The 17,090-nt window shown below is 47.3% G+C and overlaps 1 protein-coding gene across 1 annotated transcript in view; it reads right to left on the reverse strand.

The window, feature by feature from the left end:
• The window catches only part of LOC137421215 (leucine-rich repeat-containing G-protein coupled receptor 5), a 131,295-nt gene extending 117,353 nt beyond the window's left edge, over positions 1–13,942 (reverse strand). The window contains exon 1 of the mRNA XM_068107044.2: positions 13,526–13,942. Coding sequence (XP_067963145.2) covers positions 13,526–13,770 — 245 coding nt within the window. The 5' untranslated portion in view covers positions 13,771–13,942. The remainder of the gene's footprint in view (positions 1–13,525) is intronic.
• Between the last annotated feature and the right edge of the window lie 3,148 nt (positions 13,943–17,090).

Raw genomic sequence — 17,090 nt, forward strand, 5'->3', positions numbered from 1 at the left:
CCCTCCGCTGTTGTTGTTGTTGTTGTTGTTCTTCTTCTTCTTCTTCTTCTTCTTGCAGATGTTACGTGGTCCCCTCGGTGACTACCTGGTCTCGGTGACCCCCGGACCGTGAGAGGACCTTCGCCAGAAAGTAGTATTATATAGATGCGCTTTCGCAACGCAATCCCTATGAATTCCACCCACGAGACACTGATGTTCAAGAATATATTTCCCAATGGTACTGATACCATACAATTTCCAATGACACAACCACGGAGATTTTCCCCGAGCAATCAACAATACACCACCATCAACAATCTTTCAATGACAATCAATTCCCTATGAATAAGATGGCCATCCTATATACGTGTGTCCCGGTGAGTACTCACGACACCCTTATGGTCTCGGTCCCGCACAATGTCTCTGGGCCCCTCCTGACCAAGATGATAGTCGGCGTCGCCGCACTCGGGCGGTTAAACGAACCCCGGGTGGACGTCTCCACCGGGCAGGTATCGTACCAGGCCCCGCGGCTGCAGCCTCTCGTGGCTACGCGGAGCGGGCGCGGTAAAGCAAGCCAAAAGCCCCACGCCACTTGCCAGGCGTGCTAGGCCCCAACCTGCGACTCATACGCGTCTTTTTAGACGGGGCCGCGAACGGTACCAGACGCGGGGTCGATGCCCGGCCCCACGTCAACTTGACGTCTCCACCGGGTCGGTATCGTACCAGGCCCCGCACTCCTCTCGCCAGACGGGCTTCGGAACGCCGCTTTGTCACGCAGCGCAAGGTCGAGGCCACCTTTCGTCCGAGCGGGGTGAGGAAGAACAAGAAGAATACTCGTCCTTTTTTCCTCGTGTCGTTTCCTCTTCCGTTTCCGGTCACTTCCGTTTCCGGCCACTGGTTCAGAAGGGCTCCTGACCCTCCAATCACAACAACCCTTAATATACTACACACGGATAAGCAAAGATCTGAATATTAATTCACATAGATATGTAACACTCCCCCCCTTCAAGAAAGAAAGTTTGACCCCAGCGAAAACTTTCGTTGCCGGCCAACTTGGATAAATAAACCAGATAACTCAACCCCCAAATCCTCAGTTCCCCTGGGCAACAATTATCCCAACTCAAAAATAAAGCAACAAACTCTCACAAAACCCCCAGATTACTCCCTCTGGACTAAACACCAGCAACGACATTGTCCCTGCCAAATCAAACTCCCTCTCCTGACCCTCTGACTTTGACCGTCAGCTTCTTGTGAATGAAGGTTAAGGGGTTGATCAAAGATCCAAAGTTACGCAACTCGATAGCACTTTTTCCGGGAGGCCAAGCCGAGTATTCACTACATGGATGCCTTTAGGAACGTGAAGTTCACGGTTAGTCCGTGCAGGAAAGTTCTCTACATGGGCGCCTTGAGGAACGTGGAGTTCACGGTTAGTCCGTGCATGAAAGTTCCCTATATGGACGCCTTTAGGAACGGCGTTCCCGGTTAATCCGTGTAGGAATCTTGGCTCAGCGGCTCCGCCGCATTCAGTGCTTCAACTTCTCAGAACTTCCCTAATAATTATGGTGGGACCCCTTGTCCCTGTAGTCCCACGAATAGCGGTCTCCTTCTCGGCCACTACTTTGCCAATCCTTCCTTCGGGAGCTGCCGTAACTCAGGGAGCCTCCATAATAATATTGATTGCGGCCACCACCAAAACTACCGCCCAGTTGTCCTCTCCTGTAGACCTCTCGACGCCTACGAAATGCCTTCCCTACTGTTATGGTCCGACCCTCCAAATCCTTGCCATTCCAATTCTTCTCTGCCTCTCTGGCGTCTTTGGTGCTGGCAAACGTGACAAAGCCGAACCCTCTGGACTGTTGCGTTTCCCAGTCTCTTACCAACCGCACGTCCACCAGCGGCCCATATCTGTTGAAGACAGAGGTCAGAACTTCTTCCTCTGTTTTGAAGTTCAGTCCCCCTACAAATAACTTGGCACTTTTGTCGCCATCCCGAGCTGGTGTGGTGTTATTTTCCCTGCTGGGCTCTTGACCAACCCTCAGGTTACCATAAACTTGACCCCCGGCCAAATCATTCCCGATAACCACAGATACACCCTCTACAGGAAGCGTGGCTTGTAAACCGACGGTGACCGGTCCTGACACCAAATCGGACTCCAAATGGATGACATGAAGGGGAGCACTAACACCGCCCCCAATCCCCTGTAAACGAACACTATCCCCCGTTGCCGTCTCCTCGGACCATGGCAAAATGCCTTCAAGCATTAAAGATTGATGTGCCCCTGTGTCCCTCAATATCCTAACCGGTTTCCGGTTAGTCGAGGCTCCATCCCGTGACACAAACCCCTCTGAAATAAATGGTTGGTAACCCTTTTGATGGCGATTTCTTACGCTAGCCATCGCATTCGGAGTGGTAATAGTCGGACTCCGCTCTGGGTTGTCCCTTTTCATGAGGTAACAACTGGACATCAAGTGTCCAGGTTTTTTGCAAAACGCGCAAGTAGGCCCGGAGGAAAAACTCGTGGTCTGCCTCGGGCCCCCTGAAAAATAAGTTGGTCTTGGGCCCACAGCCCTCTGACTTCGAACAGGTGGGGTATCCGCGTTGTCCCCCTCATCCTCTCGAGGCCGCCGCCATGTATTGTCGTTCTCCGCACCTGCTGTTCCCCACCTCCCCTGCGGAGATCTAGGCGAGGAGGTAGGTTCATGGACCCCTATTCGGTGGGTTAAGGCATAATCATCTGCCATGGTGGCTGCGTCCCACAACTTTGGTACTTTCTTTTCCTGCAGGTACACTTTGATGTCCTCGTGGACACACTGCTGGAATTCCTCCACCAGGATCAAGTCCCGCAATGTTTCGAAGTCTTTCCCGACTCCTTTTGACTCACACCACCGATCAAACATGTTTTCTTTCACTCTGGCAAACTCCACATGGGTCTCACTCTCCCTCTTCCTGGCATTCCTGAATTTTTGCCTGTAAGCTTCCGGCACCAACTCATAGGCCTTGAGGATGTGCTTCTTCAGTACCTCATAATCTGCACATTGGTCCATTGGTAGCGCCGAATAAATTTCCTGAGCTTTCCCCACCAGCACACTTTGCACGAGTATGGTCCAGGCCTCCTCCGGCCAGTTTAATTGTCGAGCCACTTTCTCAAAGTGTGGGAAAAATTTCGCGACATCCTTTTCACTGAACGGTGGAACCAGCCTCACATGTCTGCCCACATCCCAGGTTTTCTGGTTAGGTGTCGACCCCGTCAGCAAGGGTGGTGCCTCTCCCCGTTCTCTCATTAACTCCAGCTCCTTGAATTTGATTTCTTGCTGAAGCTCCATGTCACGTTCCTTTAATTCCCTTTCCGCTTTTCTCTCCTCTGCTTCGAGGTCCCTTGCAGCTCTCCTTTCCTCTGCTTGTTCCTTTTCTCTTCTTTCCTGGAGTTCTCTTTCCACTCTCCTTTCCTCGGTTCTTTCTTGTGCTGTTTTCTCTTCCAACCTTTCCTGGAGTTCTCGTTCCACTCTCCTTTCCTCTGCTTTTTTGTCTTCTAACCTTTCCTGGAGTTCTCGTTCCACTCTCCTTTCCTCTGCTTGTGTCTCTTCTCTCCTCGCTTCTGCTTTCCTTTCTTCTTCTTTTAACCTTTCCTGGAGTTCTCGTTCCACTCTCCTTTCCTCTGCTTCTGCTTTCCTTTCTTCTTCTTTTAACCTTTCCTGGAGTTGTCGTTCCACTCTCCTTTCCTCCGCTTGTTTCTCTTCCCTCCTCTCTTCTGCTTTCCTTTCTTCTTCTGCTCTTTCCTTTTCTGCTTTCCTTTCTTCTTCTTTAATCCATTCCTGGCTCCGTAACTGCAACTCCAGTTTCCGGAGCTCAACGTCTTCTGGTTCTTCGGGTAGCCACTCCCAGGCTAACTCGTCCCATCTATCTATAATTCCATTAATCTCTGTGTGTATGTGTGTATGTGTGTATGTGTGTATGTGTGTTTGTATGTTTGTCTGTGACCGCTGTTTCTCGACAACCACGGGTCCGATATACTTTAAACTTGCCAGGTATATTGCTGGGGACCCGAGGATGTGCCTTTTCAAGGTTTGAAATTAATCGGACAAGTACTTACCGAGCTATGGCGATTTAGCCGTTCGCCGTTCGCTTTGGCGTTGCGAATGGACCAAACCATTGCATGTAAATAGAGGGGGGGGTTCTGTGGTCGTTGCGAATGGACCAAACCATTCATGTAAATAGAGGGGGGGGGGGGGGTTCTGTGGTCGTTACTGCCACGTGGTTTCAAAGATTTTTTTTGTTGTTGTTTGCACGCATGTTTTTTTGCACCCACGTACGGGCACGCCCTAGGATGTTTACACACACACACCCCTACACAAATTTTTTTTTTTTTTTTTTTGGCAAGGAACGGGCACCCACGTACGGGCACGTCCTAGCTTATATATAGTACGGGCATGCCCTAGTGTTCCTAATCCCACCATAGATTGTATCACCGTGGCCTGCAACTCTGCCTTCCTCAAATTAGTTCGGACCTCCAAGTTAAAATGTTTGGCCAATTTCAAGAGGTCCGACTTTAGCAACGCTCGGAACTGTGCCTCACTCGGGGTTACCCCAAAGTTCTGTGCCACAAACGACATGGTGCCTATCGTTAACACCTGTTAACCTTCACCCAAGACTTTACCCCAATTTCTCAAAAAAAAAATAATTACCAATTAATAATTAATTAATAAATTTTAATTAATAAAAAATTATTATTTTATTATTTTATACAATTTTAGATCCCGGACGTAGACCCAATTGCGAAACCGCAAATCGTAATTTGGACGAGCCCCCAATTCTGTTACGTGGTCCCCTCGGTGACTACCTGGTCTCGGTGACCCCCGGACCGTGAGAGGACCTTCGCCAGAAAGTAGTATTATATAGATGCGCTTTCGCAACGCAATCCCTATGAATTCCACCCACGAGACACTGATGTTCAAGAATATATTTCCCAATGGTACTGATACCATACAATTTCCAATGACACAACCACGGAGATTTTCCCCGAGCAATCAACAATACACCACCATCAACAATCTTTCAATGACAATCAATTCACTATGAATAAGATGGCCATCCTATATACGTGTGTCCCGGTGAGTACTCACGACACCCTTATGGTCTCGGTCCCGCACAATGTCTCTGGGCCCCTCCTGACCAAGATGATAGTCGGCGTCGCCGCACTCGGGCGGTTAAACGAACCCCGGGTGGACGTCTCCACCGGGCAGGTATCGTACCAGGCCCCGCGGCTGCAGCCTCTCGTGGCTACGCGGAGCGGGCGCGGTAAAGCAAGCCAAAAGCCCCACGCCACTTGCCAGGCGTGCTAGGCCCCAACCTGCGACTCATACGCGTCTTTTTAGACGGGGCCGCGAACGGTACCAGACGCGGGGTCGATGCCCGGCCCCACGTCAACTTGACGTCTCCACCGGGTCGGTATCGTACCAGGCCCCGCACTCCTCTCGCCAGACGGGCTTCGGAACGCCGCTTTGTCACGCAGCGCAAGGTCGAGGCCACCTTTCGTCCGAGCGGGGCGAGGAAGAACAAGAAGAATACTCGTCCTTTTTTCCTCGTGTCGTTTCCTCTTCCGTTTCCGGTCACTTCCGTTTCCGGCCACTGGTTCAGAAGGGCTCCTGACCCTCCAATCACAACAACCCTTAATATACTACACATGGATAAGCAAAGATCTGAATATTAATTCACATAGATATGTAACACAGAGAAGAGAAAACCTCAAAGCTCCACCCATTCTGGGAACCATAGCTCCACCCATTGTGGGAGAGGCTTCATATAAACAAATATCCACCATTTTATTAACTCGCATAGCTTTGAGGCCTGTTTTGTAGGCCCGTGGTGTCTTCCTCTCTCACACAGTTTTATTTCAAATCAAATTCGATATATCATTTCATTTTTCACAGTCGCTAACATAGTTTTAGACTCGGTTGAAAAAAAACGGGAAGAAAATCTGATGAAAGTTGCCCTTTATAGAACGAAATGAATTCTCAAAGGCCTGTAACTTCAAGTCCATTGAGATATATATTTTTTAAATCGCGGCATGGTCAGTCATACACCGCCCGAAATAACAGACGGGAAAATGCCGAGATATATATATATTTTGTTTAAATCGCGGCATGGTTAGTCATACACCGCCCGAAATAACAGACGGGAAAATGCTGAGATATATTAAAAATTCGTCCATTTGATGACAATCGTCACGATGAAATATTTAATTTCTACGTCGTCACAATAATGTGGAGAGAGGAGCATAGCTTCGTTCACGTGTCGCCACATAAGGGAAATTGCCGAGATATATATTTTTTAAACCGCGGCATGGTCAGTCATACACCGCCTGAAATAACAGACGGGAAAATGCCGAGATATATTAAAAATTTGTCCATTTGATGACAATCGTCACGATGAAATATTTAATTTCTACGTCGTCACAATAATGTGGAGAGAGGAGCATAGCTTCGTTCACGTGTCGCCACACACGGGAAATTGCCGAGATATATTTTTTTTAAATCGCGGCATGGTCAGTCATACACCGCCTGAAATAACAGTCGGGAAAATGCCGAGATATATTAAAAATTCGTCGCCACACACGGGAAATTGCCGAGATATATTTTCACTTTGCACAAAAATAACATCAAGTAATCGAATCAATAGGAATGTCCTGTGCCTATAACATCGACGTTATAGGCACAGCTGCATCTAGGCATTGTGTAACATCGACGCGGCTTTTGTTTTCATTAAAACTTTTTGAACTTGTTTTACAATGTAACTGTGCAATTTACATTATTTTCCCGTTTTTGCTAACCTAAACTTTTTTTTTTTTTTTTTTTTTTACCTCGTGCAGTTAACTGCTTACCTTTGTACCATTTCAGCTTATTCACTGGACATTAAACTGCATAAATTTCAATAAAAACTGGAAAAATTGAGGTGTTCTAAAGCTTTTGACCGGTAGTGTATATATATATATACATTAAAAATATAAATTAAACATTAAAAATCGCATGCGTCATTGTTATTAAAAATAAAAATAAAAACACAAATCTACCATATAAAACAATATCAGATTGTGTTTGTACAGATGTCTGTCCCCCATCATAAGGACGATGTGAGTCGGGTTTTAAAGGCCAATCTTTGAACACGAATGTGTGTTCACTACGGTCTATTTTTGAGGATAAAACAAACTCGAAAACTCTTTCCATGAAAGAGGAATTATGTCTTCTATTGGAATTGTAGACGGTGGCTGGCAAAGAGCCTCAAGGGCGGTGTACAGAAGCGTTTTTTTTTATTTTAAATAACGATAAATACATATGTGGGTCACTATGTCTGGGTCACTCCTGCGAGATCTATCGGCTGACTCCGTGCTGCGGGCTTGTACGAGAGAACTGTCATGGGCTATACAACAACAACAACAACAACAACAACAACAACAACATGCACCACGTGGAGGTACCCTGGGTAAATAAAATTCATCATTATATTGTACACAGTAAGTAAAGGGATGTTTTCCATGCATAAACACTATGAAACTAATAATCAACTAGATGCTCCATTGGTAAAGCACTCGCTCGTTAATAGAGAATCACTACCTCAGGAAAAAGCATGAACCGGCCACCAACCACCGCATCTAATGCACAGAGGTTTTAAATGTGGGTTTTGTACGAATTCTGCAAGAGATCCAAATGAGCAGGAATGAAAAAATTAGACTTTTCATGACCATTGCAGTATTTGGTCTTTCAATCGATTATGAATAAATGACTTGTCCAAAAGCCATATGACTGGAACGACACTCGGGAGCGCGCACACCTCCGCACAGCGCTCGGTAGGGCACACACCTCGGCCCGGCACTCGGGAGCACGCACACCTCGGCCCAGCGCTCAGTAGGGCGCATACCTCGGCCCGGCACTCGGGAGCGCGCACACCTTGGCCCAGCGCTCGGTAGGGCACATACCTCCGCCCGGCTCTCGGTAGGGCACATACCTCCGCCCGGCGCTCGGTAGTGCGCATACCTCCGCCCGGCGCTCGGTAGTGCGCATACCTCCGCCCAGCGCTCGGTAGTGCGCATACCTCCACCCGGAACTCGGTAGAGCGCACACCTCGGCCCAGCGCTCGGTAGTGCACATACCTCCGCCCGGCTCTCGGTAGGGCACATACCTCCGCCCAGCGCTCGGTAGTGCGCATACCTCCACCCGGAACTCGGTAGAGCGCATACCCCTGCCAGGCTGAACAGTTTGTGTTTTGTGTCCCACTGATCGGACGGATCTGGATTCGGACCTGAACCAGAATCGAATCGGCTTGTTCTTGTCACTTACCCAACCGATCCACCACGTTTTGACATAACTCGTCCACAACTTTTTGAAATACCATGCTGTACTGTATATCGTTTTTGGCTTTATCACTCAATGGTGAAGAATCACTCAAAAGAAATTCTCATATCCAGATCTGGATCTTCGCCAAAATCGAATCATTTGGTCCTCATCACCCCCACCGAATGGCCGAATCCGTCAACAGCTTTTAGAGATACCGTGACGAAGAGTAACACACACACACACACACACACACACACACACACACACACACACACACACACACACACACACACACACACACACACACACACACACACACACACACACACACACACACACACACACACACACACACACGAAAACATCACCTCCGCCCACCTTCAGTGGCGCAGGTAACCTGAGAGTTTATAGACCATCTAACCCACACAGTCATGAGAAAAAGGACACGGGAAGGGTTTTTAAACGGTATTTGTGTTTCCGAGCACGATCTATACCATCTTTGTTCGTGAACTTCACCATATTGGAATCATTGCATCACGGGTTTACCGTCAGTGATATTGATGCAGCATATTTTACACCACCCCATCTTACATGTTTCATTAGTTCTTCGTGCCTGTCGTTTGTGTCCTTTATGATGTCCTTAAAAACAGCAAGTTACCTGGTTGGCATACCTTTCAATTTTGTTTGACTGCCAAACTGACAAGACAGACTGGAGGCAATTGCTTTGCTGCGCATGCGCACTCGCGACGAGACTCCGGCCAATTTGCCAAATTCAAAACCAAAGTACTGCGAATCCAACTACGGCCTCATGTTGAGATTTGTCTTGCGATTCATGTTGCAGATTTCAAAATCGAACGTTCAACTGAAATTACGTCGTAACTTGATCAGACTCGAGATAAACACACAGAATGAAACAATAATTGCTTAACCCAGCTTTGCGCATGGCGTATTGGTATACCTCTTCTTCTTCTTCTTCTTCTTCTTTAGGAAGGCCACATGGGATTGGCCGGGGGAAGGTTGGCCCAAATCATTCACGACCCGGTTGTCTAGACCTGACGTTCAACTAAGGTGAGATGGGGAATTTGTCGTTTGTCCATGGTGCCAGCGATAACTTGCCTACTCTTTGCGAAGGACACCATGGGATGTTTACCATCCACCAAATAATGCCAACAGACGGAACCCAAGTATAATGTCCGTCCAAGGGACAGGACACACATGGACGTCTCACGCTACCTGCAACGCAACAGGATGACAATTTACAGCTGCGTTTTAAAAAGTTTGGAGGTGAGTATGGCATGAACAAAATGTCGTTTAAATGGCATTACATGAACATACATTACATGAACCTCTCATGACACGATCATACACAACATGAACCTCTCATGACACGACCATACACTATATAAACCTCTCATGACACGATCATAGACGATATAAACCTCTCATGACACGACCATACACTATATAAACCTCTCATGACACGATCATAGACGAAATGAACCTCATGACACGATCATACACTATATGAACCTCTCATGACACGATCATAGACGAAATGAACCTCATGACACGATCATACACTATATGAATCTGTCATGACACGATCATACACTGCATGAATCTCTCATGACACGATCATACACTATATGAATCTGTCATGACACGATCATATACTGCAATGAACCTCTCATGACACGATCATACACTATATGAATCTGTCATGACACGATCATACACTGCATGAGCCTCTCATGACACGATCATACACTATATGAATCTGTCATGACACGATCATACACTGCATGAACCTCTCATGACACGATCATACACTATATGAATCTGTCATGACACGATCATATACTGCATGAACCTCTCATGACACGATCATACACTATATGAATCTGTCATGACACGATCATACACTGCATGAACCTCTCATGACACGATCATACACTATATGAATCTGTCATGACACGATCATATACTGCAATGAACCTCTCCTGACACGATCATACACTATATGAATCTGTCATGACACGATCATACACTGCATGAACCTCTCATGACACGATCATACACTATATGAATCTGTCATGACATGATCATACACTGCATGAACCTCTCATGACACGATCATACACTATATGAATCTGTCATGACACGATCATACACTGCATGAACCTCTCATGACACGATCATACACTATATGAATCTGTCATGATATTAAACGAACCTCACATAACCAGCAAATCATTTTGAGCTCTTTTACAAATGAGTCATTCCGAAGATGCGCAAACGAGCACAACAACATCGTAGTGTTAGTGGGACAACAACATCGTAGTGTTAGTAGGATCATCAAACATCCCCAACAACCGTTTAACAACTGGATGTGGCCACAATGTGGTGAACACGGTTTCTCTCGTCAGTTTCACGGCCTGAAAATTGTTCTGCAAGTTTTATGGAAAGAAGAGAATTGCAAAGGGTGAAGACCAGTGGCAGTAGTAAGGTGTGGAGTCAGGTACTTAGGCACGGGTGCTCAGGTACGATAGGGACTCAGGTGTGGAGTCAGGTACTTAGGCGCGGGTGCTCGGGCACGATAGGGACTCAGGTGTCGAGTCAGGTACTTAGGCGCGGGTGCTCGGGCACGATAGGGACTTAGGTGTGGAGTCAGGTACCTAGGCGCGGGTGCTCAGGCACGATAGGGACTCAGATGTGGAGTCAGGTGTGGAGTCAGGTACTTAGGCACGATAGGGAGTCAGGTGTGGAGTCAGGTGTGGAGTCAGGTGTGGAGTCAGGTGTGGAGTCAGGTGTGGAGTCAGGTGTGGAGTCAGGTGTGGAGTCAGGGGTGGAGTCAGGGGTGGAGTCAGGGGTGGAGTCAGGGGTGGAGTCAGGGGTGGAGTCAGGGGTGGAGTCAGGTGTGGAGTCCGGTGTGGAGTCCGGTGTGGAGTCCGGTGTGGAGTCCGGTGTGGAGTCCGGTGTGGAGTCCGGTGTGGAGTCCGGTGTGGAGTCAGGTGTGGAGTCAGGTACTTAGGCACGATAGGGACTCAGATGTTGAGTCAGGCGCTCATACGCGAGCGAAGCTGTGCGCGGAGTCGGTGTTTGTGCACGGATACGGGTGCTCGTGCACCACGGTTCCTTCATTCAAATTGTGAGGCACGCACGTGACACTGACGCCGCTAAAGTCCATTAATATGATATTGCAGTTCACATGGCAAGGAACGAGGAGGGGAAGGAAGGAAGGAAGGAAGGCAGGACATTGGAGCCGGTCACATTAGCAGGCGTAATTAGCCGAGTGATTGGAAATGCGAACAGAGGGGAGGGACGTTTGGGGTTTAATAATGGGGTCTTTAACTATGGGACGAGGCAAAGGCGTTTTTAGCCTACGTTATCATCACGAAGCCAAATGGTGCAATGGTCACTTGAGTTACAAAACCTCAAATAAACAACCGGTCCGATTGCGAATCACCGGGGTTACAAAACCTCAAACAACCGGTCCGATTGCGAATCACCGGGGTTACAAAACCTCAAATAAACAACCGGTCCGTTTGACAATCACAGGGGTTACAAAACCTCAAAAAAAAACAACCGGTGCGATTGACAATCGCAGGGGTTACAAAACCTCAAATAAAAACAACCGGTGCGATTGCGAATCACCGGGGTTACAAAACCTCAAATAAACACCCGGTCCGATTGACAATCACAGGGGTTACAAAACCTCAATAAAAAACAACCGGTCCGATTGACAAACACAGGGGTTACAAAACCTCAAAAAAAAACAACCGGTGCGATTGACAATCGCAGGGGTTACAAAACCTCAAATAAACAACCGGTCCGATTGCGAATCACCGGGGTTACAAAACCTCAAATAAACAACCGGTCCGTTTGACAATCACAGGGGTTACAAAACATCAAATAAACAACCGGTCCGATTGCGAATCACCGGGGTTACAAAACCTCAAATAAACAACCGGTCCGTTTGACAATCACAGGGGTTACAAAACATCAAATAAACAACCGGTCCGATTGCGAATCACAGGAATTACAAAACATCAAATAAACAACCGGTCCGATTGACAATCACAGGGGTTACAAAACCTCAAATAAACAACCGGTTCGATTGCGAATCACCGGGGTTACAAAACCTCAAATAAACAACCAATGCGTTTGCGAATCATCGGGGTTACAAAACCTCAAATAAACAACCGGCACGGTTGACAATCATCGGGGTTACAAAACCTCAAATAAACAACCGGTCCGATTGACAATCACAGGGGTTACAAAACCTCAAATAAACAACCGGTTCGATTGCGAATCACCGGGGTTACAAAACCTCAAATAAACAACCGGCACGGTTGACAATCACAGGAATTACAAAACCTCAAATAAACAACCGGTCCGATTGACAATCACAGGGGTTACAAAACCTCAAATAAACAACCGGTTCGATTGCGAATCACCGGGGTTACAAAACCTCAAATAAACAACCAATGCGTTTGCGAATCACCGGGGTTACAAAACCTCAAATAAACAACCGGCACGGTTGACAATCATCGGGGTTACAAAACCCCAAATAAACAACCAATGCGTTTGCTAATCATCGGGGTTACAAAACCCCAAATAAACAACCGGTCCGATTGACAATCACAGGGGTTACAAAACCTCAAATAAACCGGTTCGATTGCGAATCACCGGGGTTACAAAACCTCAAATAAACAACCGGTTCGATTGCGAATCACCGGGGTTACAAAACCCCAAATAAACAACCAATGCGTTTGCTAATCATCGGGGTTACAAAACCCCAAATAAACAACCGGTCCGATTGACAATCACAGGGGTTACAAAACCCCAAATAAACAACCGGTCCGATTGCGAATCACCGGGGTTACAAAACCCCAAATAAACAACCGGTCCGATTGCGAATCACCGGGGTTACAAAACCCCAAATAAACAACCGATCCGATTGCGAATCACCGGGGTTACAAAACCCCAAATAAACAACCGGTCCGATTGCGAATCACCGGGGTTACAAAACCCCAAATAAACAACCGATCCGATTGCGAATCACCGGGGTTACAAAACCCCAAATAAACAACCGGTCCGATTGCGAATCATCGGGGTTACAAAACCCCAAATAAACAACCGGTCCGATTGACAATCATAAACGCACGTGGGGAAAACGACCCCTCTCGCTCTCCCGCTCCTCCCTCCCCCGTACTCACATCAGGGTCGTGAAAGGATCCAGCGGACTCGGGACCTTACAGAGTCCCAGCTTGGTGCAGTCCACCCTCCAGGCGAGCTTATCGTGTCCACTGGGGCCGCAGCTGCATCCGTCCGGACACGGCCTCGAGCTCCGGGCGTGGGAGCTTCGCTTGGAGGCGCCTCGGGCGGAGAGACACAGCGCGACGAGAGCGGCCATGCGCAGGAGAAGGGCGAGACGCCGGCCTCGGGGGGTCCCGGCCGACATGGCCAAGATCGCGGGCGCTCACCGCATGGACACGGGACGCGGCCGTCAATGGAGGGTTACACGCGGCCGTCAATGGAGGGTTACGCGCGACCACGACAACGGGTCGGGAGCGATGGCGAGGATGAGCAGAAGGCGCGCGCTGCAGCTTCATTATAGAGGACGGACGCTGTTTAGCCACGCCCTGCCGAGCTGCGATTGGTTAATGGCGTCATCGGTGCGATGGTCATTGGCTAATCAGGCGTGCAAAGCAGACGGACACCGCAGCGATTGGATAATTGCGCGTCGGGCATGGAGAGCAAAGATCCGCATTTAATAGTGGCGGGATCGGGGCAGCAGGACAGGGATAGAAAGCTGAATAACAACATGGAAGAGTGAACGAGGAAATGATCCACTCAATCCTCGTCTCCATACTATGTACTTCTCCCTGTCTGTTCCCAACTATGACTCGGGCAATCCCTAATTGAGACAAGGTCAGGCAGCTCTTCCACGAGCCGAGCCTCGGATTAAAAATTTCTGACTGAAGGGTTCCTTGAACCTGGAATTCCTAATAAATAAAGCATGACAGAAGCCAAAAGACCAAACTTACATAAAGGTGAAAGAAACAGGAAAATCGAGGAATGAATGCAACGACAGGCTGACGCGGTTTGTTTACACCATGACTGATGTGAAAGGCAGGTCTGCGTTCCACCTCCTCAAGCTCAACAACTTACACACACACACACACACACACACACACACACACACACACACACACACACACACACACACACACACACACACACACACACACACACACACAGTTGCAAACAGTCCCAAACACACACACAGTTACAAACAGTCCCAAACACACACACAGTTACAAACAATCCTAAACACAAACACAGTCACAAACAGTCCCAAACACACACACACAGTCACAAACAGTCCCAAACACACAGTCACAAACAGTCCCAAACACACACACACAGTCACAAACAGTCACAAACACACACACACACAGTTACAAACAGTCACAAACACACACAGTCACAAACAGTCACAAACACACACGCACACAGTCACAAACAGTCACAAACACACACACAGCCACAAACAGTCACAAACACACACACAGTCACAAACAGTCCCAAACACACACACAGTCACAAACACACATACAGTCACAAACAGCCCCAAACACACACAGAGTTGCAAACAGTCACAAACACACACACAGTCCCAAACAGTCCCAAACACACACACACACACAGTCACAAACAGTCCCAAACACACACAGTCGCAAACAGTCCCAAACACACACACAGTTACAAACAGTCCCAAACACACACACAGTCCCAAACACACACACAGTCACAAACAGTCCTAAATACACACAGTCACAAACAGCCCCAAACAATCCACACACACACACACACACACACATACACATAAACATACACACGCACAGTCACAAACAGTCCCAACAACACAAACAGTCCCAAGCACACACACAGTCACAAACAGCCCCAAACAATCCACACACACATACAATCCACACACACACCACACACACACACACACACACACACACACACACACACACACACACACACACACACACACACACACACACACACACACACTTCAGTACTTGAACCAGGCAAGGTAGTTAGCCTAGAATCTCCGCATTCCTGGGGAATTTAGCCGTGGGCGAGATCTATTCATGGAAGGATCAAGAAATTCATACCAATCATTATTAAACGATGAACAAAAACCCAACACTACTGTACCTGTCCATACAAACTGGGCCGACGCTCGGCGTAGAGCTCATACCTCCACCAGGTGAAGAGTTTAACAGTTTACGTTTCCTATCCCACTGATAGGCCTGATTTGGTTTCGGACCTGAAATAAAATGGAATCCGCTTGTTCTTGCCACGAACCAACTTATACACCAAGTTTTGTCATAAGGCATCCGCAACGTTTTGCTACATATCACAACTATCATGCTATTAATCATCATAATTATCATGCCATATAATGGTGAAAATCACTTTTAAAATGCCAAAGATTCTGCCATCAGCGGATTCGAATGATCCGTTCCACATCCGGAAAATCAAACCGTTTCGTCCTTGTAACACACACAAACAGTCCAGCAAATTGCATCCAAATCGTCCATAACCTTTAGACATATGCTGTTCACAAACAAACAAACAGGCAAGGGTGAAAACATAACCTCCATTCACCTTTGGTGACGGAGGTAAAGAGCACACACACACACACACACACACACACACACACACACACACACACACACACACACACACACACACACACACCTACACACACATGCACACGCACACATACACACACATGCACACATGCATACACACACATGCACACGCACACAAACACACATGCACACACGCACATGAACCATAAACCATGAATCATGACCATGAACCATGTACCATGAACCATGAACCATGAACCATCACAATGATCCATGTACCATGAACCATGAACCATGAACCATGAACCATGACCATGACCATGAACTATGAACCATGAACCATGAACCATGTACCATGTACAATGTACCATGAACTATGAACCATGAACCATGTGCCATGACCATGAACCATGTACCATGAACAATGTTCCATGTACCATGAACCAAGACAATGATCCATGTACCATGTACTATGAACCATGAACCATGACAATGATCCATGTACCATGTATCATGAACCATGAACTATGAACCATGAACCATGAACCATGTGCCATGACCATGAACCATGTACCATGTACCATGTTCCATGTACCATGAACCATGACAATGATCCATGTACAATGTACTATGAACCATGAACCATGAACCATGACAATGATCCATGTACCATGTACCATGAACCATGAACCATGAACCATAACAATGAACCATGAACCATGTACCATGTACCATGTACCATGAACCATGAACCATGACCATGAACCATGACCATGAACCATGTGCCATAAACCATGAACCATGACCATGAACCATGAACCATGTACCATGAACCATAACAATGATCCATGTGCCATGTACTATGAACCATGAACCATGACATTGATCCATGTACCATGTACCATAAACTATGATAATGAACCATGTACCATGTGCCATGAACCGTGACAATGATCCATGTACCATGAACCACGAACAATGACAATGAGCCATGCACCATGTGCCATGAACCATGACAATGATCCATGTACCATGAACCATGAACAATGAACAATGAACCATGTACCATAACCTATGAACCATGAAAATGTACCATGTACCATGTACGATG

This window comes from Myxine glutinosa, chromosome 1 (genome assembly GCF_964187855.1).
Source record: "Myxine glutinosa chromosome 1, kmMyxGlut1.1, whole genome shotgun sequence".
Taxonomy (NCBI): Eukaryota; Metazoa; Chordata; class Myxini; order Myxiniformes; family Myxinidae; genus Myxine; species Myxine glutinosa.